At 41.9% G+C, this 25,225-nt stretch overlaps 1 protein-coding gene across 1 annotated transcript in view; it reads left to right on the forward strand.

The window, feature by feature from the left end:
- SORCS3 (sortilin related VPS10 domain containing receptor 3) overlaps positions 1-25,225 on the forward strand; it is a 539,459-nt gene that overhangs the window by 89,909 nt on the left and 424,325 nt on the right. Inside the window, exon 3 of the mRNA XM_089660701.1 lies at positions 11,084-11,157. Within this exon, the coding sequence (XP_089516827.1) occupies positions 11,084-11,157 (74 nt within the window). The remainder of the gene's footprint in view (positions 1-11,083; positions 11,158-25,225) is intronic.

The following is a 25,225-nucleotide window of genomic DNA, read 5'->3' on the forward strand; positions in this document are numbered from 1 at the left end:
TGCTGGAGGGGGGTCCATTGCTGCTGGCTGCAGGGGATCTATTTTACTGATTTCCTGATTCATTAACAAATTCCATACAAATTGCTTAGCACCGCAAAATACTTGGCTCTGTATTCTCTAAAAGGAGCAGTACTGGGAGATGGGTAGGTGGTGGAACCAAGGAATGGTGCTTGGAGGTAGATAGGGGGGTGTAGATTAAAAAAACTCAAAAAAAGTTCCTGCGCCTGTTTTTTGAGAAAAAAAGCCCTGGTTTTAGTAAAATGACAAAAAAGTACAAGTATCTATTATGTCTAAAACGAGAAGTTATTAAAAAATGTAGTTTTAGCTGTCGGGTAGGTGCTTGTGCTGGCTCTGTATCCAGTGGTGTATTTAGGTTTCGTGCTTCCCTAGGCAACACAAAAATCGGCCGACCCCTCCCGCGGAGAGAGCCTGACACCAGAGAATAAAATGATGGGTGTTGCAATTTTTTTTTTATCAGACGGTATTTGTGCAGCAATTATTCAAACACAAAGTTTTGGGGAAAAAATTTACTTTAATTAATTTTAGTGAACCCCAACACAATATAATAGCCAAATTATTTAGTAAAATATAAAAGATGATGTTATGCCGAGTAAATAGATACCTAACATGTCATGGTTTAAAATTGTGCACACCCGTGGAATTGTTGCTGAAAGGGATATGCTGTTGGAGGAGGGGTGTATTGATGCTAGCTGCCTAGAGATCTGTTGTTGCTGGGGTGGTATTTTGCTGCGGGGTCCATTGTTTCTGGTGAAATCTATTGTTGCTGGAGGGGGGTCCATTGCTGCTGGCTGCAGGGGATCTATTTTACTGATTTCCTGATTCATTAACAAATTCCATACAAATTGCTTAGCACCACAAAATACTTGGCTCTGTATTCTCTAAAAGGAGCAGTACTGGGAGATGGGTAGATGGTGGAACCAAGGAATGGTGCTCAGAGGTGCATAGGGGGGTGTAGATTAAAAAGACTCAGAAGGGAGAAGTTCCTGCACCTATTATTTGAGAAAAAAAAGCCCTGGTTTTAGTAAAATGAAAAAAAAGTACTAGTATCTATAAAGTCTAAAACGGAGAAGTTATTAAAAAAGGTCGTTTTAGCTGTCGGGTAGGTGCTTGTGCTGCTATTTACTTGTATTCTCTCCTTGCTTGCTCCAACAGAAAGAGAGAACACATATAAATAGCAAAAAACAAATTTTAAAAACATAAAACACAAGTGGAGATGTAGATTATTCTAGATGTTTATTGGTGAGTGGTTCAAAGAGCATCAGTTATATTCATGTTTAATTTTTAGTAAACTTTAAATACATTTACAAGTATCTATCAACTCCTAAAGAGATAAGTAATTATAAGAGTCCCGTCTTAACTGCAGGATAGGTTGTTGTGCTGTTATTTACAGCACTTCTATTCTTTCCCTGCTTGCTCTGTCAGGGAGAGAATACAAGTAAATAACAAAAAATCATCTTAACACCATAAAAACAACTTTTTCAGACGTGGATTATTAAGATGCTCTTTAGTGAGCATTTCAAGGAGGACCCAGTATTAGATAAATATTTTTTTTAGAATTTATCAGTTATTATAATTTTTTTATTTCTTTATACGTTTACTCTTAGTAATATGTAAAGAAACTTTAAAATGATATATAAACTCTCAATGGGATCACTGTACTGCCCCCTACAATGCCATTTCCAACTTTCTTTTCTCCAGAAGGATGAAGCCATCTTTGCCCAGGCATCATCCAGGGTCACCTACCTCCTGGTTTGGGATGCTGACCCTAACATTCCACAGCCATGTACAGTACATCTTGATGCCTGTGTGATAGCTCTTACATTTTTATTTGATTCTCACAGGTTCACATTTTGATCTTCAGAAACTTACATTGATACAATAGACCCAGTGAATGATCGCTGGGAGGGTTGGTTAGGCCCAGTTATTTGGAGCTTACCCAGGGTTTCCTCTATTCTCTCTTGCAGTAGTATGTCAAAGAAATTGTTCTGCACCGAAAGGCGTTTTCACGTATTAGCAGATGTGTGGGGGCTCTATTTGGAAGTAAAGCGATTTTAAAGGTTCATTTTTTTTTGGGGGGGGGGGGGATAACAAACATGTCTATACTTACCTACTGTGTGCAGTGGTTTTGCACAGAGCAGCCCGGATCCTCTTGTTCTCCGGTCCCCCGCAGGATCTCCTGGCCCCTCCCTCCTGTTGAGTGCCCCTACAGCAAGCAGCTTGCTATGGGGGAACGCGCTGCTTTCTTGGCCCCTCCCTCCTGTCAGGTGCCCCCACAGTAAGGAACTTGCTATGGGGGTACCTGCTGCTCCATGCTCTTAGATTGTAAGCCCCCAGGATCAGGCCCTCCTAACCCTCTTGTATTGAACTGTATTGTTGCTGTATTGTCTCCCGTTATATTGTAAAGTGCTGAGCAAACTGTTGGCGCTATATAAATCCTGTATAATAATAATGTGTCCATTCGCGGTTTGGCCCCGCCCCCTCTCTCCCATCAATGGCTGACTGGCTATGATTGCTGTCTCAGCCAATGAGGAGGCAGAGACCCAGGACAGCCGAGGCTGTCATTCACATCGCTGGATAGCGTTGAGCCTCCGCTAAGTATTGAGGGGGCTGGGGGCACTGCTGCACACAAAAGGTTTTTTACCTTCATGCATTTTATAAAAATTTGAGCCTTTACAAACACTTTAATATCACCACCACATGTCTATCAAAGGGCAGCACATTTCTTCGGCAAAGCAGGTGATTTTGTGTGCATTCCCGACACGCACAAAGTGTGAATATAGCCACAATGAATCTCTATGCCCCTTGAAGACATCCTCTCCTGGCTTCTCCCTTCTGTCGGGTGCCCCCACAGCAAGTAACTTGCTAGAGGGGCACCCGCTGCTCTCCTGGCCCCTCCCTCCTGTTGGGTGCCCCCACAGCAAGCAGCTTGCTATGGGGGTACCCGCTATTCCATGTGTTCATTTGCGGTTTGGCCCCCCCCCTCTCTCCCCTCATTGGATGACTGGCTATGATTGTTGTCTCAGCCAATGAGGAGGCAGAGACCCAGGACAGCTGAGGCTGTCATTCACATCGCTGGATCGCGATGAGCCTCAGCTAAGTATTGAGGGGGCTGGGGGCACTGCTGCACACAAAAGGTTTTTTACCTTCATGCATTCTATAAAACCTTGAGCCTTTACAAACACTTTAATATCACCACCACATGTCTATCAAAGGGCAGCACATTTCTTCGGCAAAACATGTGATTTTGTGTGCATTCCCGACTTGCCACAATGAATCTCTATGCCCCTTGAAGACGTCCTCTGCGACGAAACGCGTAGGAAGTGCTAGCGGTGACGTCATCATGCCTGCCTGTTACGAGCGGTGTGGCCATCTTTACGTGCTTACTTTCGGTTTTACTTCGGGAGTACCCCTTTGGTTTTAATAAGATGGTTCTTTAAGAGTTTACACTACAGAGCTTTTAACTGGATATTTACCCACATCAATACTCGTGAGTGCCATTGGTGGAGCGCGTTGGTTGAGCAGCGGGTTGAGGCTTGAGTGTGGTTAGATCCCTTTCATTTTGGAACATCTGGTAAGAGTCTTATGTTATTTAATGGTTTTGGTGCACTGGATTGACACACCGTTGGACTTTTATTTGCATGTTTGTTGAATTTAAGTATTCACATTTTACTGATTTTAAAGGGACAGCATTGCTCTGTTCACATAATGAATATGATATGAACTGGAATTTCACTTTAGAAAACTAAAGACAGACTCCCAACTGACAGAGAGCAATTTTTACAGACAAAAGATGACAAATCCGGAAAACAGACGGAAGAGTAGGAACAGAAATAAAGGAAAACAAAGGTGATGGTTTAGATTTAGAGAGAGCTTATGCTGCATTTACCCTGAAAACTTACTCAAAGGTGAAATTACACTTTAAGGAACAGTCATCCCACTTTTGCCCCGTTGTTTCATTATCACTCAAGCTGCACTGCGGCCGCTCTCTCTTTAGACATCTTGGTGATAAATAGACGGATGATTGCGCTCGCACAGTGAGCAAATTCAAGAGTGCTTTATCTTGAACATCACTCCAGAGCCAAGAATCACTCACACAGAAAATTAGTCAGCTGGAAATTGATTGAAATAGCAAAATCCGACCCCAAGAGGGGAAACAGGTTTAACTCATTCTGGGGGGAAGCAGAACTATCGACCTGGTAACGGGTTTTCCATTGTTTTGTTTTTTTTTTCTAGTAGTCATTGCAGAACGTAGTGGTGATATATTGTAAAAGTGCCAAAAACTTGCACTTAGATCAATACTTAACCACTTGCCCACCAGGCCATTTTTGACATTTCTGTAAAAATTATTATTTTTTTGCTAGAAAATTACTTAGAACCCACAAACATTATATTTTTTTAAACACAGGCCCTAGAGATTAAAATGATGGGTGTTGCAAATTTTTTTTCTCAGTCGGTATTTGCGCAGCAATTATTCAAACACAAAGTTTTGGGAAAAAATTTACTTTAATTAATTTTAGTGAAACCAAACACAATATAATATCAAACAATTTCCATTGTTTTTTTTTGTAGTAGCCATTGCAGAACGTAGTGGTGATATATTGTAAAAGTGCCGAAAACAATTGCACTTAGATCAGTACTTAACCGATTAAGAAGAAATTGCAACACCCATCATTTTATTCTCTAGGGCCTGTGTTTAACCACTTGCCTACCAGGCCATTTCTGACATTTCTCTCCGACATGTAAAAATTATTATTTTTTTGCTAGAAAATTACTTAGAACCCCCAAACATTATATTTTTTTTAAACACAGGCCCTAGAGATTAAAATGATGGGTGTTGCAAATTTTTTTTAATCAGACGGTATTTGCGCAGCAATTAATTCAAAAACAAAAATTTGGGAAAAAATTTACTTTAATTAATTTTAGTGAACCAAAACACAATATAATAACCAATGTATTTGGTAAAATATGAAAGATGATGTTATGTCGAGTAAATAGATACCTAACATGTCACTGTTTAAAATTGTGCACACCCGTGGAATGGCAACAATCTACGGTACTTTGGGTTTTTTTTGTTTTTTTTTCTAGTAGTCATTGCAGAACGTAGTGGTGATATATTGTAAAAGTGCCAAAAACTTGCACTTAGATCAATACTTAACCACTTGCCTACCAGGCCATTTCTGACATTTCTCTCCGACATGTAAAAATTATTATTTTTTTGCTAGAAAATTACTTAGAACCCCCAAACATTATATTTTTTTTAAACACAGGCCCTAGAGAATAAAATGATGGGTGCTGCAATTTTTTTTAATCAGACGGTATTTGCGCAGCAATTATTCAAACACAAATGTTTTTGAAAAAGTTTACTTTAATTAATTTTAGTGAACCCAAACACAATATAATATCAAACAATTTCCATTGTTTTTTTTCTAGTAGTCATTGCAGAACGTAGTGGTGATATATTGTAAAAGTGCTGAAAACAATTGCACTTAGATCAGTACTTAACCGATTAAGAAGAAATTGCAACACCCATCATTTTATTCTCTAGGGCCTGTGTTTAACCACTTGCCTACCAGGCCATTTCTGACATTTCTCTCCGACATGTAAAAATTATTATTTTTTTGCTAGAAAATTACTTAGAACCCACAAACATTATATTTTTTTTAAACACAGGCCCTAGAGATTAAAATGATGGGTGTTGCAAATTTTTTTTCTCAGTCGGTATTTGCGCAGCAATTATTCAAACACAAAGTTTTGGGAAAAAATTTACTTTAATTAATTTTAGTGAAACCAAACACAATATAATATCAAACAATTTCCATTGTTTTTTTTTGTAGTAGCCATTGCAGAACGTAGTGGTGATATATTGTAAAAGTGCCGAAAACAATTGCACTTAGATCAGTACTTAACCGATTAAAAAATAATTGCAACACCCATCATTTTATTCTCTAGGGCCTGTGTTTAACCACTTGCCAACCAGGCCATTTCTGACATTTCTCTCCGACATGTAAAAATTATTATTTTTTTGCTAGAAAATTAAACAGAACCCCCAAACATTATATTTTTTTTAAACACAGGCCCTAGAGAATAAAATGATGGGTGTTGCATTTTTTTTTATTAGATGGTATTTGTGCAGCAATTATTCAAACACAAAGTTTTGGGAAAAAATTAACTTTAATTAATTTTAATGAACCCAAACACAATATAATATCAAGTACTTAAGTACTGATTTAAGTGCAATTGTTTTCGGCACTTTTACAATATATCACCACTACGTTCTGCAATGACTACTAGAAAAAAAACCAATGGAAATTGTTTGATATTATAATGTGTTTGGGTTCACTAAAATTAATTAAAGTTAATTTTTTAAAAAACATTTGTGTTTGAATAATTGCTGCGCAAATAACGTCTGATTAAAAAAAAAATTGCAACAACGATCATTTTATTCTCTAGGGCCTGTGTTTAAAAAAATATATAATGTTTGGAGTTCAAAGTAATTTTCTAGCAAAAAAATAATAATTTTTACATTTCAGAGAGAAATGTCAGAAATGGCCTGGTAGGCAAGTGGTTAAGTACTGATTTAAGTGCAATTGGTTTTGGCACTTTTACACTACGTTCTACAATGGCTACTAGAAAAAAAAAATGGAAATGGCAATTGTTTGATATTATATAATGTTTGGGTTCACTAAAATTAATTAAAATGAATTTTTTCCAAATGTTTAAATATGTTTAAATAATGTTTAAATAATTAAAAACATATGTAATAATCTACATCTCCACTCTTGCATTTGGGTTTTATGGTTTTAAGATTTGTGTTATTCAAACACAAAGTTTTGGGAAAAATTAACTTTAATTAATTTTAGTGAACCCAAACACAATATAATAGCCAATTTATTTGGTAAAATATAAAAGATGATGATATGTCGAGTAAATAGATACCCAACATGTCACTGTTTAAAATTGTGCACACCCGTGGAATGGCAACAAACTACGGTACTTTAAATTATCCATAGGTTTTTAAAAGCCTTTACAGGTTACCAGTTTGGAGTTACAGAGGAGGTCTGGTGCTAGAATTATTGCTATTGCTCTGAATATTGTTTGAGGGTTTTTTTTTATTTTATTATTTGAGTTTTTTTTTTTACTTTTACACTGTTTCTTCAAAATTTTTAATTCACTTTTACACCTTTCACAAGGAATGTAAACATCCCTTGTGACCGCAATAGGATCAATAGACTTCTCTTTATGGAGACACAGATCGGTCTGATCGGCTGCCTCATTGGCTGGGGCCAGAAACACAGCCAAAACCAGAAGTGACATCATTGTCGCTTTCAGTTTCTGACCTCACACAGTGGGTGGAACAACATCAGTTCTTCTCACTATGTTGCCAGAGCTGGGTTGCCGCCGGTCACAATCTTAACTAGCTCTCCTGAGTGATCGAGTGGGAACCCCTTCCACCACCTGTAAAACCAATCCAGTGGCTGCTTAGCTGCTCAGATCACTTTTATGAGAAAGAGAATCACCAGCAGTAAAAAATTATACCAGGATCATGGTTGTAGCCTCAACCATGATCCTTGAATAAACGCTTCCATATCAGGCCATATATATGCATACAGCGGTAGAGAGGCTGTTAAAAAAAAAAGAAAAGTGATACTGAAAGAGGACCTTTACTGGAAAACCTTGCCCAAAAAAGTCAAGGACAATGGAAATTGCATTGCTTATGGTTTCTCTGCAGCAGATCTTTTCTCCGTGACTAAATGAAATGTCCATTACCTTGTTCTGCAATGTGCTCCTATATGGAGGCCACCATCTTGGTACAGGCAGGGCTTTGCTTCCTCATGAGACAGCTTCCCTGCCCCCAATGACTGGAGATTAATGACTGGTGGGAAAATGATGAAAAACCAGCAGGAGAGATGGAGGTATCACTGTTGGTTGCATTTAAAACTACAGGTTGGTTGGATCTGGCATTAAATAGCTTGTTTACACCACGCTGGACCAAACTACTTATTTTGCTAATAGATGTGCTTGCCGGGACCACATCAGCTACATACAGTATACAGCGCTGTGTTTCAACAGCAGTAGTGGGAAATTAATTTGGATTGAGGGCTGCTCAGCTATTCCTGGGAAGCCTTGTATTTTATCAATGAATAGAAGGCTTCCTCTGATTGACTGAGCTGGAGATTGTGACGTCATCCGCCAACCTCTTAGAAGAAAGTAGTCTAACCTTAGATAAAGGAAATGGTTCTTTAACTGTTAGAGCAGTAAAAATATAGAACTCCCTCTCTCAGGAACTGGTTGTCACGATATAAGGTCAGGTTCAGAGACCAGTTGCTACAGCAGTTGCAAGGCTTACATGAAACCAGCAGGATTGGTACACCAGCGGCCCACCCTGGGAATGACGCAGGCTCACCTGAGGTGCGGGGTCTAAGCATCCACCGGTCTTCCCCAGAGCTCCTAATGGTGGAGATGGATTTGGCTGCGTGTGAATGCCAGGTCGCAGATCTCAGGATCACCCCACCAGGGAATGAGTAGGCTGGAAACCAAAAGCGGATCAAACAGTTCAGGGATCAAACAGAAGCGGAGTCAGTCACAAGCCAAGGATCGGTCACCAATGGTAGTAGATAGGATGAGGCAGAATCGTAGTCAGTAGCAAGCCAAAGGTCGGTAACGTAGATGAAGACAGCAGCAGGAACAGTAAGCGGGATATTGGCTGGTAAGGCACAATAATCTGGCAAGGAGGAAGTGCATGGACATGGCTTTTATAAGGAAGTTCATGGGAGGAGCAAGGAGTTCAAGGTTCAAGAGAAATCAAGGCACAAGGCAGGATTATCCAAGAATTGTCAAGGGAGCTGTCCATCATTCCAGATAGCTCAGTGAGAAGAGACATTGCCTCCCACTGCAGAAGGACCAGATTTGATCCCAGGCTCTGACACTGGTACTACCTGAGAGTAACAACAACTTCAAAAAAACCTTTAGACCTCTTCCATATGAAGCACAATATACAGGACTATGGGAATTGTTAGAGAATAAAAATCACACACACAAACGCACATTCACACATAGGCCGAACTGTATAGACCTGTGTCTTTTTCCAACCTCATAAACTATGTAATGAAGAAGCAGGGGATCCTTGCACTGCACATCCCCAGGTACAACTTCCTCTCCGGCAAGGAGAACAGTGAGCAGCACAACAGTGACATTAGAAAATCTCACTGCAAACTTTGTAAGACTAGCAGTCAGAGACAGCAGTGCCTTAGATATGTAGCTATAAAGTTACAAAACATAAGTACTTCGGCACAGGAATCACAATGCTTTTTTTAAGGAGGAATTCAAGACAAAGGTAAATCTTTCCTGGTACTGCTTAGGAACAGTCAATGCTGGTACAAGGTCATGCATTGCTTAGGGTGAATATGACAAATCTAACCCCCCTGGTGTGCAGACCACAGCTGAGGCAAGCTGCCACCACGCTAGTCACTATGCCCTTCTCCCCCACCCACCTTGTCCTGGCGCTGACCTTAAGCTGTTGGCTATTCTAGGGAAATTGGCTGAAATGTCTGAAAATTGCCATGCGTACTGCCAGGATAATAGTTCTACATAAATGGAAATGAGTCTATAGAATAATTAACACCCGCTGCTTTGGATGCATACAGCCTATACAAAAGGGCAAGCAATAATAAAGAGAACCTTGTTTGAGCATGTAATGGAAAATACAGTATAACTGCGTTTTGAGATTAAAAAGAAAATTCAGCATATACTGAGACGTTTTGGTAATGGAAAATCAAACTGAATCTGTTGAAAAACAAAATACTTAAATGGGAAGCCCTCACATTCTCGTTCTCTTGGGCTCTATACTAGATATGAGGAGATGATGTGGCTCCCAATGTAGCAGTGTTTACAGTTTCAGAACTTGAAAGTGGCCTGGGTGTCAGAAAATAGCAGCTTCCTTCGAACCCCCCCCACCACCAACACCCATATAAGGAACATGTCGGTCAAATGATCCCTCTCTTGAACATGCACCACTCAGATGGACCTATCATACCAATGCCAGGAGCACACTACTGAGATGAGCCCACCCTACCGATGTCAGGAGCACACCACTCAGATAAGCCCAACCTATCAATGTCAGGAGCACACCACTCACATGATCCCACCCTAAAGATTTGAGGAGCACACCACTCACATGAGCCCACCCTACCAATGTCAGGAGCACACCGCTGACATGAGCCCACCCTAACAATGTCAGGAGCACACCACTCACATGAGACCATCTTACCAACGTAAGGAGCACACCACTCGATTGAGCTCACCCCACCAGCAGGAGTGAGAGGAGTAGAAACCAGTTTTCAGCTGCTGCAGAAAGAGCCATACAGGGGATCACTTCCAATAATTCCCCCCCCCCCCGCCGGACTGATCACCCTCCTTGCCCATATCCGATCCACCCAGCTGCCTGTGCCCCCTACTGGCCTGGGCCCAGTACAGGAGTTCTGGCGTGAGAGAAATAGAAACACATTGGGGTTGATTTGCTAAAACTGGTGCACTTGGAATCTGCTGCAGCTGTGCATGGTAGCCAATCAGCTTCCACCTTCACCTTGTGATGATAAAACCTGGAAGCTGATTGGTTTCTAGGCAGAGCCACACCAGATTTTGCCCTTTCCAATTTTAGTAAATACCCTCCAATGTTTGTCAGTTATATATGTTCTATATGTACTATCATTTTTGTAGTGAACGAGGTGAACTAGTTATTTCTTGTTTTTCAGTTTTTAGTAATATGTTGATATGTTCACTTTAAGGACATTCCACCATGTCTCCACAACCTTTGACCATATAAGAGGAGTTGCAGAAATGAAACAATGATTTTGTGGCTCTTATCTACAGTAAAATGTAAAAAAATGTATTTCTAGAAGAAACTAACCTTTCCTAGATTGTAAGCTCCCAGGATCAGGGCCCTCCTAACCCTCTTGTATTGAACTGTATTGTTGCTGTATTGTCTCCCCTTATATTGTAAAGTGCTGAGCAAACTGTTGGCGCCGTAAATCCTGTATAATAATACATTTTGATCTCCTTCCAGCTCTACAGCTCCATGGATTTTGGAAGAAGATGGCATCTGATGCATGAGAGGATAACACCCAACAGGTTCTACTGGTGAGTCTCCAGCCATCTTTACTTTTCAGAAATGGGAATGTCCTCTGGTCGTAATTTCATATGTAGGGTAACCCATAAGTCCTTCTACATCTCACCATAGCTACCTTTCTCAACTTATACTAATTAAGAAATGACCAAACACCCGATCTGGAGAAAATTGGCCAACTTGGCCATTTATTAACAAATAAACCAAAATAATATTCCTTAAAACAGAAAACATGTACATAAACCAATTGCCATAACATACAGGTTGCCGGTCTTGGTAGGCACTTGAGAACCAACATCAGGTTGTGTATCTGTGTTACCACTTCACGATCCCCAGCCGCAAGACACTGGCTCGGGGTCAAACCCACTTTTTTGCAGATACCAATTTGTTACCACTTCCCAGATAATACCCCATTAACTGGGGTCCAACAGAGGATGCCATACCTTAGATGGGTCACTGCTATGAACTGTTCCGAAAATATTAACGCCTCCAAATACCCCAACCACCAAAGGCCCTAGCGCTCGAATGAAACAAACAACAGGGTGGAAAGATTCCTACCTGTCCGCTGCTCTCAAGGATTTTGCCGCTCTTTAAGTCTCCTCCTAGTGTACCCCCCCAGCAGCTCCACCTACTCTCCGGAACTCCCAATCCAGTATGTGACCGCCTTTTCTGACCAACTATATCTTAACCCTGTCCTGCCTTGTATCCCCTGTCCCACTTGTCATGTAGCCCTTCAACTTTTTTTTTTTTTTTTACTTTATCTTTCTAAAGCAGCTGCACATGCTAATGTTTGAAAGGTTTCTTGCTGCCCATACTAGTGCCCTGAGCAACACTGTCACGTTGTGTTTTTAGTGTTTTTTTCACACGTTTTTGAATGGGCCTCCCTCCATTCCAAAAATGTGCTAAAGAAGCCTATAGACATCTGTGATTAGTTTTGTTACGCATCAAAATTCCCACAAAATTATTCAAAGATTTGCATGTATCAGAATTTCTCAATCACAATAGTAACGAATTTCAACAAATCAAAAATAAATGATAATGAAACAAATTATCCAAATTTGAATTAAAAAATTAATTTCGACATTAAAGATGAATTTCAAAATGGAAACATATTGCAATAAACACAGTAAGGTATAAAAGTGAAATGTAAGATGATGATTCCTACTTACCCTAATTTCACACCTAAGAATTGTTCTGCAGCGTTTTGCAGAAACACAGTACGGTCCATTTAACATGATTTCCTATGGGAGATGTTCAAATCTGTTTTCACCCAGAGTGTTTTTTTGGAAAGGGTCAGGGATTTTTTTAACACAAAGTTGCATTTTTGGTTCTATAGACTTCAATGGAAACGCTGCAGAAAAGCATGTAGTGTGTTTTTGCTGCATTTATGATGCGTTTTAAATCTGCCTAGCAACAAGAAAAAGAAAAAAAAAAAAGAAAAAAGTATCAAAAACGAAAAATGCGTAAAGATCGCAGGTGCAAAAATAACGCAAAACGGAATGCAGAAACAGCTCAAACGCAACCTGCATAGGTGTGAACCTAGCCTTAGGCTGATTTATAGAATAGAACAGAAAAAAAGAGAACAGAATCGAATAAAAAAAATATAGAATAGAAAAGAATAGAATAAAACAATAATAGAATAGAAGAGAATAAAAAATAATAGATTAGAATAGAAAAAAGAATAGAATAAAGCAGGATAGAATAAAATAGAATCTAAAATAAAATAATAGAATAGAAAATAAAATAATAGAATAGAAAAAAAATAATAGATTAGAATTGAAATATATTTTTAAAAATAAATTTCAAATATACTGTATGTCTTTAAAAATACAAATCTAGGAATGCATTTACAAATATATGTAAAAATATATGTTAACATGGCTAAAAAGAATTTATTTTAAAAAATACATTTTTTTTCAATATATTCTTCAAATTTTTTTTTAACATATAAAAAAGTCATTTTAACATATATTTTTACATATATTTGTAAATGCATTCCTAGTTTTGTATTTTTAAAGACATACAGTATGTTTGAAATGTATTTTTAAAAATGTATTTAATATATTTTGTAATAAAAATGCATTTTTTAATTAAAAATGCAGTTTATGATGGCTACAGCGTGATCGTCCAGTTCTGGGAGGGTGTCTATTGACGTCCTCCCAGAACCGCACCCTCGGTCGCTCTCTGTGACAGAGCTGATCACAAATCACGGTAAGGGGCCAATCACAGCGGCCGCTTACCACGTGATCAGCTGTGTCCGATCACAGCTGATCCCGATGTAAGCACACTTGCCGGTTGTCGGCAGTACTTTCCTCAAGCTGTGACAGCATGAGGAAAGTACTGCCGATACCCGGCAAATGTGACAGGAGAGGTATACACTGATAATCAGGGCACTGATTATCAGTTCAGCCCAACAGTGCCCATCAGTGCTGCCTATTAAATGCCAGTTTTCATCAGTGCTGCCATTCAGTGTCAACCAGTGCTGCAAGTCAGTGCCCATCAGTGCTACCAATCAGTGCCCATCAGTGCTGCCAGTCAGTGCCCATCAGTGCTGCCAGTCAGTGCCCATCAGTGCTGCCAGTCAGTGTCACCTATCAGTGCCCTTCAGTGCTGCCTATTAGTGCCTATCAGTGCTGCCAATCATTGCACATCAGTGTCACATATCAGTGCCTCCTCATTAGTGCCCACCAGTGCAGCCTATCAGTGCTGCCTCATCAGTGCCACCTCATCAGTGTCCATCGGTGCAACCTATCAGTGCTGCTTATCAGTGCCTCCTCATCAGTGCCCACCAGTGCAGCCTATCAGTGCTGTCTCATCAGTGCAGTCTACTAGTAACCATCAATGCAGCCTCATCATTGCCGCCTTATCGGTGCTGCCTCTTCAGTGCCGCCTATCAGTGCCCATCAGTGTTGCCTATCAGTGCCACCTTAACAGTGCAGTCTATTAGTGCAGCCTATCAGTGCCCATCAGTGTTGCCTATCAGTGCCACCTTAACAGTGCAGTCTATTAGTGCAGCCTATCAGTGCCCATCAGTGTTGCCAATCAGTGCCGCTTTATCAGTGCATTACCTGTTTGCATACTTTATAATAGAAACTAAGAAAAACTATTTTTTTTTCAAAATATTTGCTCTTTTTTTGTTTGTTAAGCAAATAATAAAACATCCAGCGGTGATTAAATACCACGGGAGAAAGCTCTATTTGTGTGAAAAAAATTATACAAATTTCATATGTACAAGGTTGCATGACCGCGCAATTGTCATTCAAAGTGCTACAACGCAGGAAGCTGAAAATTGGCCTGGGCAGGAAGGGGGTGGAAGTGCCCCGTAGGCGAGGGGTTATGTGCAGCATCCGCGTATTCAGCTGTCTACCCAGAGTTCAGATATAAGGCAGCAGCACATCATCTGCTCAGGGGCGGACTGACCATTTGGGAACTTCGGCACTTCTCGAGGGCCCGGGGTCAGTAGGGGGCCCCATGAGATGTCCCTGGTATCTTTCATAGGCTCTTTTGGGTGTGGTTTGAGTGTGGGTGAGGACACAGGGGCCCCATGATCCCCTATTGCCCGGGGGGCCCCATGAGTTGTCAGTCCGCCCTTGCATCTGATCCATTCAATTTCCATTTATTCCTCACACAAACAGCGATGTTATGGAATTCTACATCGGCTCCTTCATCAGGCAACACTGGTGCTGATCTCCAAAAGGCCGCTGTGTTTTTATTATGAACACGTATGATTTTAATCAAGCTGATGACATGTTTCGGTCTATGATTTTGTCATGTCATAGCACCCTGCCAGCTCCTCCCAACAGCCATGATCTGTATACATTGCATAGAGAAGCACATAGACCCAGTGATAAATAAGGTATGCTATGGGAATGGAAGGGTTTCAATTCAAATTTCATTAACCTGTTGATAAGGAGGGAGGAAGGTGAAATAAAATCAGATTAAACTTCAGCTATAAATGGTAATTCCAGGTGAAAAAAAAAAACAAAAAACGCTCCGATTTCAGATACTTCCACATCCAGGACCCAAAGTGACATTTTTGTCATAGCAGAGCGAGGTAAATTTAATTAAAGAAGTCTTTGCTCGCCCAAGCGATCACAAGAATGAAAAAAAAAGAGAAAAAAATCAAATCTGCCATACAGAACGAATAAAGGACGAGGTGATTCTTCGCTCTCCTTCCCGTAATGTTATGGAAATCCGTGACACGGTAATCTTGTGATGCTCGCGGTGGAAATTAAATGTATGGCGCCCCGGTAAATGATTTTCTTTTAGTGAATTTATACACTCCAGACAAAGTTGAACCGCAGCCCCGGCCTTTCCGCTCAGCGCCATGCTTGCCGTCGCCCTAATGAAAGTTACGGTTTATCGACGCTCTGCCCGCTATTAATGCGGTTTTAAGTGGTAATCGGGATCGTTACGGACGCATCTATCTATCTGGAGGATCGCGGTGCTTATTTGGATGATGCAAATGGCTGCTTGAAAATGGAAGATTCATTTTCACGGTGATATACGCGGCACTTTGCATTATGGCATCTGCATAAACGCCCGGATACGCTTTTCGGTTTAATTAATGCAAAGCGACTGTGAAGTCATTCTAGACATTTTACAGAAGGCTGTTTAGCGCATTTCATCCGGGAGAGATCGCCGCGCATTTTGAATTAAGTTTTTTGTGTATTTTTTTAGGTGTTTGAGCACATTTATAAATGTAATCCAGGAAAGGAAACTCAAACCGATTTTAGCTCATTTTTCTTTCTTTTCATTATTAACTACATGCCGCCCAGCCACTGTACATATACGGCGGCAGGGCGGCACTCGCAGGCAAAACCACGTTTTAAAACGTGTGTTTTGTAAACAAATAGGGGGCGCGCGCGAGGCGCGCCGCCGCCCTATTTGTCCCGCCGATCACCGCCGCAGATGTCAGTCGCCGGGTCACAGCCGCTCCTTAGCGGCTGTGTCCCGGTGATCGGCGGCAAACAGTGACAGACAGCGCAGCTGCAGTAGCTGTGCTGTCTGTCACTTCCCTGTCAGCTCGAGGATGAGCTGATCAAGAAAGAACAGTTTCTCTTTCTCGATCAGCCTTGTCCCGCCCAGTACACCCCCCCCCCTAGTAAAACACTCCCCTCACTCCTATAACCCTTCCCTGCTAAATAAAGTTAACCCCTTCCTCCCCAGTGCCATTAGTACAGTGTCAGTGTTTTTTTTTTTTGCACTGATCACTGTATTAGTGTTTTTGGGGATGTCAGTGACCCCAAGTCAGTACCCCCCAATGTCAGAATGTCCACCGCAGTCCCGCCATAAGTCGCTGGTCGCTGCCATAATTCACTGATCGCCGCCTTTATTAGTATAAAAAAAACCCTAAAAATCCCAGTATCTTTCCCGCCATTTGTAAACGCTATAACTTTCACGTAAACCAATTAATTTACATGTATTGTTTTTTTTTTTAGCAAAGACATGTCGCAGAATGCATTTTTTTACTGAACATGTTTTATAGCAAAAAGTCCAAAATATTGTTTTTTTTCCTCAAAATTGTCAGACTTTTTTTTTTATAGCGCAAAAAATAAAAACCGCACAGGCGATCAAATACCACCAAAAGAAAGCTCAATTTGTGGGAAAAAAAGGATGTAAATTTCATTTATGTACCGTATTGCATGACCGCGCAATTGTCCGTTAAACTAGCGCAGCGCTGTATAGCAAAAAAATGGCGTAAATTGCAGTATCTATACCATAGTTTGTAGACGCTATAACTTCCACACAAAGCAATCAATATACACTTATTGGGATTTTTTTTACCAAAAACATGGAGCAGAATACATTTTGGCCTACATTTATAACCAACTTTGAGTTTACTATATATTTTTTATAGCTGAAAATAAAAAATATTGTTTTTCTTCAAAATTTTTGGCCTTTTTTTGTTTATAGCGTGAAAAATAAAAAGCGCACAGGTGATCAAATTACACCGAAAGAAAGCTCTATTTGTGTGAAAAAAAGGACGTAAATTTTGTTTGGGTGCAGCATTGCATGACCGCGCAATTATCAGTTGAATTAGTGCAGCGCCGAGTAGCAAAAAGAGGCCTGGTCATTAAGGGGGGTAAATCCTCTGGAGCTCAAGTGGTTAAGCAGTTTTATGCGTTTTTTTAACTACATTTTAACTTATTTTGTAAAAATGTGTGTGAAATATTTATAACTGATATAGTAACAATGGAATACACCCACATGGAAGAAAAATGAATTTGAAATACTGCAATTTTGGCCTTATTCAATATATTTCAAAATATATAGGGCGGCCCATTGAAGTGAATGGACTACCCTATGCATGACACGCGAAAAAAAAAGTGTGAATCGCACTGAATCTGAATCGCAAGCAGGAATGCTATTTCTTGCATTGTGATATTAAATTAGTTTTTAATTAGTAATTAATTTAATTAGTAGCATTAAGAGGTTAAATTAGTTTTCTTTGTATTTTGTTTTTTTTCATTTTTTTGGGTATTGTTATACACTATGTTGCCAAAAGTATTGGGCCAGCCCTCCAAATCATGTGATTCAGGTGTTCCAATCCCCTCCATGGACACAGGTGTATACAATCATCACCTAGGCATGCAGACTGCTTCTACAAACATTGGTGAAAGAATGGGTTGCTCTCAGGAGCTCAGTGACTCCAAGCGTGGTCCCGTGATAGGTTGTCACCTGTGCAATAAGTCCATCTGTGATATTTCCTGGCTACTAAATATTCCACGCCAGGGGCAGACTGACCATTTGGAAACTCGGGCACTGCCCGAGGGCCCGGGGTCAGTAGGGGGCCCCATGAGATGCCCCTGGTACCTTTTTCATAGGCTTTTTTGAGTTTGGGCAAGGACACAGGGGCCCCATAATCCCCTATTGCCCGGGGGCCCCATGAGTTGTTAGTTCGCCCCTGTTCCACGCTCAACTGTTAGTGGGATTATAACAAAGTGGAAGAAACTGGGAACAACAGCAACTCAGCCACCAAGTGGTAGACCACGTAAAATGACAGAGCGGGGTCAGCGCATGCTGAAGCACACAGTGTCTGCAGAGTCAATAGCTAAGACCTCCAAACTTGGTGTGGCCTTCAGATTAGCACAACAACAGTGCGTAGAGAGCTTCATGGAATGGGTTTCCATGGCAGAGCAGCTGCATCCAAGCCTTACATCACCAAGTGCAATGCAAATCGTCGGATGCCGTGGTGTAAAGCACGCCGCCACTGGACTCTAGAGCAGTGGAGACGTATTCTCTGGAGTCACCAATCATGCTTCTCTGTCTGGCAATCCGATGGAGTAGTCTTGGTTTGGTGGTTGCCAGGAGAACGGTACTTGCCTGACTGCATTGTGCCACGTGTAAAGTTTGGTGGAGGGGGGTTATGGTGTGGGGTTGTTTTTCACGGGTTGGGCTTGGCCCCCTAGTTCCAGTGAAGGGAACTTTTAAGGCGTCAGCATACCAAGACATTTTGGACAATTTCATGCTCCCAACTTTGTGGGAAGAGTTTGGGGATGGCCCCTTCCTGTTCCAACATGACTGCACACCAGTGCACAAAGCAAGGTCCATAAAGACATGGAGGAGCAAGTTTGGGGTGGAGGAACTTGAATGGCTGCACAGAGTCCTGACCTCAACCCCATAGAACACCTTTGGGATGAATTAGAGTGCAGACTGAGAACCAGGCCTCCTCCCCCGACATCAGTACCTGACCTCACAAATGTTCTTCTGGAAGAATGGTCCAACCTTCCCATAGACACCCTCCTAAACCTTGTGGACGACCTTCCCAGAAGAGTTGAAGCTGTTATAGCTGCAAAGGGCGGGGCCAACTCAATATTGAACCCTACGGTCTAAGACTACGTTCATACTAGCGTTGTGTGCAGGCGGCAGAGAGGCGTTTGGGAAGCGTTTTTACCGCTTCTCAAACGCCTCGGACAATTCTGCACATTGCAGCACATGGTGCTGTTCTAACGGGAGCGCTAGCGGCGCGGCGTGGCAAAACGGACGCCTCTGGTCGAGTCAGGAAGCTTTGAAGCCTCCTTTTCTAGTCTATGGTGCCGGCCGGGCGTTTGCGGTGCGGTTGCGACGCGGTTGCGGGGCGTTTGCGGAGTGGTAACACCATTGAAACTTCATTATAGGCGTTTGTGGGGCATTTTAACACTCGGCAAACGCCGCTAAACCGCGTTTGCGGAGCGTTAAAAAATGCTATGCAAACGCCGGACCAACGCTTGCTAAATGCTATAGGGGCGTTTGGCAAGCATTGGTAAAACAGTCAAGTGTGAACGAGCCCTAAGACTGGGAGAACATTAAAGTTCATGTGCGTGTAAAGGCAGGCGGACAATACTTTGGGCAATATAGTGCATATGCATACAACCAGCATTAAGAGATTACATTCGTTTTCTCTGTATTTGAGTTTTTTTCCATTGATTGGGTACTGCTTAAATATATATACAGTTGCAAGAAAAAGTATGTGAACCCCTTGGGATTACATGGAGTTTTGCATGAATTGGGCATAAAATGTGCTCTGAACGTCATCTAAGTCACAACAATAGAAGAACACAGTCTGCTGAACATAATACTACACAAACATTAGATGTTGCCATGGTTTAATTGCACATAACATGTAAACATTCACAGTGCAGGGAGGAAAAAGTATGTGAACCTTTGGACTTAATAACTGGTTGACCCTCCTTTGGCAGCAATAACCTCAACCAAACGTTTCCTGTAGTTGCAGATCAGACCTGCACAATGATCTGGGGTAATTTTGGACCACTCCTCTTCACAAAACTGTTTCAGTGTAGCAATATTCTTGGGATGTCTGGTGTGAATCGCTCTCTTAAGGTCATGCCACAGCATTTCAATCGGGTTGAGGTCAGGACTCTGACTGGGCCACTCCAGAAGGCGTATTCTGTGCTGTTGCAGCCATTGTTTTGTTGAATTACTTGTATGCTCTGGGTCATTGTCCTGTTGCATCACCCATCCTCTGCGGAGCTTCAGTTGGCGGACAGATGGTCGTACGTTTTCCTGCAAAATGTCTTGATAAACTCTGGAATTCATTTTCCCATCAATGACAACAATCCGTCCAGGCCCTGAGGCAGCAAAGCAGCCCCAAACCATGATGCTCCCTCCGCTATGTTTCACAGTGGGGATGAGGTTTTGATGTTGGTGTGCTGTGCCTTTTTTTCTCCACACATAGTGTTGTGTGTTCTTCCCAAACAACTCAATCTTGGTTTCATCTGTCCACAGTATATTTGCCAGTAGTGCTGTGGAACATCCAGGTGCTCTTTTGCAAACTTCAAACGTGCTGCAATATTCTTTTTGGACAACAATGGCTTCCTCCGTGGTGTCCTCCCATGTACTCCATTCTTGTTTAATGTTTTCCTTATTGTAGATGTGTCAACAAAAATGTTAGCATGTGCCAGAGATTTCTGTAGGTCTTTAGCTGACACTCTGGGATTCTTCTTTACCTCATGCAGCATTCTGCGCTGTGCTCTTGCAGTCATTTTTACTGGACGACCACGCCTAGGGAGAGTAGCAACAGTGCTAAACTTTCTCCATTTGTAGACAGTCTGTCTTACTGTGGACACATGAACATCAAGGCTTTTGGAGATACTTTTGTAACCCTATCCAGCTTCATGCAAGTCAACAATTCTTGATCGTAGGTCTTCTGAGAGCTCTTTTCTGCGAGGCATGGTTCACATCAGACAGTGCTTCTTGAAACCAGTAAACCCAAAACAGGTGTGTGTTTTTTAAGGGCAGGACAGCTGTCAGCAACACATCCAATATCATCACACTGATTGGAGTCAAGGTTGGCTCACTCCTGGCTCCAATTAGCTCTGGGAGAAGTCATTAAGATAGGGACTCACATACTTTTTCCTCCCTGCACTGTGAATGTTTACATGTTATGTGCAATTAAACCATGGCAACATCTAATGTTTGTGTAGTATTATGTTCAGCAGACTGTGTTCTTCTATTGTTGTGACTTAGATGACGTTCAGAGCACATTTTATGCCCAATTCATGCAAAACTCCATGTAATCCCAAGGGGTTCACATACTTTTTCTTGCAACTGTATATATATATATATATGCCCTATTTATTTTTTGTTCTAAATTAATAATGAGGCTGAGCTTTTTCTAGCACAGGCACAAGATGAGTTGTAAGGTTCAATAACCCTTAGGAACTATTTATTATTATTATTATTATTATTATTACATCGAGTTTATATAGCGCCAAAGGGTTTGCTCAGCGCTGTACAATAGGGGGACAATACATGGCACAGTACAACAAAAACAGACAGCGTACGGGGGGTAAGAGGGCCCTACTCTTTCGAGCTTACAATCTAGGTGGGAGGGGGTAGTGGAACAGGAGGAAGTGGCTGAGGGGAATGAAGTGGTGGGAGGAATGAGGGAAAATGGCCGTTAGGTGAGGGTGGGGTAGGCTTCCCTGAAGAGATGGGTTTTGAGGGAGCGCCTGAATGTGGGGAGGGAAGGCGACAGTCGGATGGATTGGGGCAGTGAGTTCCAGAGGATAGGGGAGGGCCTGGAGAAGTCTTGCAGTCGTGCATGGAAGGAGGAGACCAGGGAGTAGGATAGAAGGAGGTCCTGTGAGGAGCGAAGGGTACGGGTAGGGCGGTACTTGGGGATCAGGTTGGTGAGGTAGTCAGGGGCAGTGTTGTGAACGGCTTTGTAGGTCAGGGTTAGGAGTTTAAATTTGATGCGTTGGGCAATCGGGAGCCAGTGGAGGGAGAGGCAGAGGGGGGTGGCAGAGGTGGAGCGGGTGGTGAGGTGGATGAGTCTGGCCGCTGAGTTCAGGATGGTCTGGAGCGGGGAGAGCCAGCACTTGGGTAGGCCAATGAGAAGAGTGTTGCAGTAGTCAAGGCGTGAGATGATGAGGGAGTGTACTAGTAGTTTAGTGGTGTCTGGGGTGAGGAAGGTACGTATCTCGGCGATGTTGCGGAGGTGGAGCCTGCATGTGTTTGTAAGTGATTTGACATGAGGGAGGAAGGAGAGGTTCGAGTCAAGAATGACGCCAAGGACTTTGGCTTGCGGGGCGGGAATGATAGTGGTGTTGGTGGTGGCGATGGATAGGATGGGGGGGCCCTATTTAAAGCCTATTTCACCCTGCTAAGCAACAAAAAAAAAAAAAACACACCTTTTTTTCACTAAATTGCCAAAAAATTAAATCCTGGAGACATCTCAAAATTTGCTGCAATTTTGGGAAAACACAAACTTTGATTTCAGCTCTTCCCTACAGATCCTGGCAGCAGATCATGTGGACAGCTGGCAAAATATATTTTTACCTTTCTGAAAATGACGAGGATATTGTAGGTGCCCAAAAAAAGAAAATCCGAGCACCACAGATGGAAGCTGCCAATTAGTGAGGACAAGGATAACTACACAACCCCCCCATACAGGTCAACGAGTCATATACAATCCGAAAATAACTAACAGATACAACATCAGCAAAACATTGAAGGACAAGTCCATGGAAATGTGTAAAATCAGTGGCTTCACGTCTGCTTTACATAATGCTGAGAAATGCTGCCATCGGAAAACCTGTCTGAATTTTATGCAAAAAAAATCCAACTTCCAGCTGACAATAAGGATTTTAAAAGGCAAAAAGAACAAGTTGAACAGACTGAGGTGTGGAAGGGAAAGGGCAAAAATATTGAAAACCCTGTAATTTACTATAAAGTAGTCAAACTTTATTTTTTACTGAAAACATACTAAATGGCCTATTTATAAAAATAAAGTGCGTAATATGTGCACATCGATTTAAAGGGGTTGATATATATCCTTTGAAGAAAAAGCTTAAGGTGACCTTTTACAATATAATATACAGCCACAGTGTCATTTTTAAAAAAGCTTCACCTTTTAACATTAAAAAGCAGTACTTGAGGTCCAGTGACTGTGCCTAGGCTGAGATGATGTCATCAGTCTGCTGCAGGCAGGATAAAATGTTTTCTCAGACTCCTCCCCCCCAGTGACTGTGCCAAGGCTGAGATGATGTCATTGGTCTGCTGCAGACAGGAGAAAATATTTCCTAGGGTTCCTCCAACAGTATCTTTGTCTAGGCTGAGATGATGTCATTGGTCTGCCGCAGGCAAGAGAAAATAATTCCTAGGGTTCCTCCAACAGTATCTTTGCCTAGGCTGAGATGATGTCCTTGGTCTGCCGCAGGCAGGAGAAAATATTTCTTCAGATTGCTCCTTCCAGTGACTGTGCCTAGGCTGAGATGATGTCATTGGTCTGCCGCAGGCAGGAGAAAATATTTCTTCAGATTTTAGTACAGGCACATGCTGTATTGCAGAGCTATTCATTCACATCAGTGCCTGCTGTAAGGAACTTGCAATCTAAGATCTCTATCTCAAATTCACACACGAGGATCAATTTAGAAGGGAACCAAATTACCTATCAGCATTTTTTTTTTCACACTGATTGCTTTTACACCCCACAAAGGCTCTAAAAGCAATAATTTCTCCTTCTCTCTGGCTGCATTCTTGCAGCCATTGAGAAATACTGTGTGAGCTGTGATTGGTCACAGCTTGTCACATGGTACAAGGCTGTTGTGAATTGCCTTGTACCATGTGACACACAGTTTTCACACATAGTAAGCAATGATGTCAGAAGTGACATCTTGCTTACTACTCTTCATGTGATCACTGATTGGCCAATCAGTGATCATATTATCGGGAGTTCACACAGAGGTCCCGTACAACGATCGGTGTTCCATTGTGTCCGGAGGAAATGGCGGGCACCGGATCATGGTGCTCCGCGCTCCCAGGGAGACCGCACAAGCGGTGAGTGGGGAGGACATTTATAAACGGCCACCCGCCCCTGCACTGCTCCCATCTGGCTGTTTATATATATGGGCTGGACGGGAAGTGGTTAAAGGAACTTGGCAGGTAGGTTGTTCCAAACATCTTAGCTGCCTCAAATCCTTCTGTGTCTTCATGTAATCCCGGACAGACTGGATGATGTTGATATCAGGGCTTTGTAAGGGCCAAACCATCACTTTCAGGCAGGGGCGGACCGACCATTCGGGAACTCGGGCACCGCCCGAGGGCCCAGGATCAGTAGGGGGCCCCATGAGATGCCCCTGGTACCTTTCATAGGCTTTTTTGAGTTTGGGCAAGGACACAGGGGCCCTTATGATCCCCTATTGCCCCATGAGTTGTTCGCCCACCCCTGCTTCCAGGACTCCTTGTTCTTCTTTACACCAAAGATAGTTCTTAATGACATTGACTTGTCCTACTGCAGAATAAATTTGGGTCCAATCACACTCCTCCCTAATGGTATGGCATGATGGAAATATATTCAAATATTCAACTTCATTTGCAGAAATGTAGCCCCAAACTTACAAGTAACTTCCACAATGTTTCACAGTTGCCTGCAGACACTCATTATTGTACCGCTGTCCAGCCCTTCAGCCAATAAACTACCTCCTGTTACAGTCAAATATTTCAAATTTTGGCTCATGTCACCTGCTGCCATTTTTCTGTACCCCAGTTCCATGTTTTCCTGCATAGTTCAGTCACTTACCCTTGTTTCCATGTCCTATGCATAAAAACATAGGAACTGGGTGATTGGACCCAAATTTATTCTGCAGGAGAAAAACCCCAAACATACAGCCAATGTCATTAAGAACTATCTTCAGCGTAATGAAGAACAAGGAGTCCTGGAATTGATGGTTGGTCCCCACAGAGCCCTGATCTCACCATCATAGAGTCTATCTGGGATTACATGAAGAGACAGAAGGAATTGAGGCAGCCTACATCCACAGAAGATCTGTAGGTAGTTCAAGATATTTGGAACATCCTACCTGCCGAGTTCCTTCAAAAACTGTGTGCAAGTCTACCTAGAAGAATTGAAGAATCGATGCTGTTTTGAAGGCAGAAAAGGGTGATCACACCGAATATTAATTTTAATTGGACTTTTCTTGTGTTCATTTACTTTCCATTTTCTTACTAAAAAAAAAAACTATGAACACTTCCAGGGGCGGACTGACCAATTGGAAACTCGGGCACTGCCCGAGGGCCTGGGGTCAGTAGGGGGCCCCATGAGATGCCTCTGGTACCTTTTTCATAGGCCTTTTTGAG

Source organism: Staurois parvus, unplaced genomic scaffold (assembly GCF_062004578.1).
Source record: "Staurois parvus isolate SC_StPar_1 unplaced genomic scaffold, SC_StPar_1.0 ptg001263l, whole genome shotgun sequence".
NCBI classification, from domain to species: Eukaryota; Metazoa; Chordata; class Amphibia; order Anura; family Ranidae; genus Staurois; species Staurois parvus.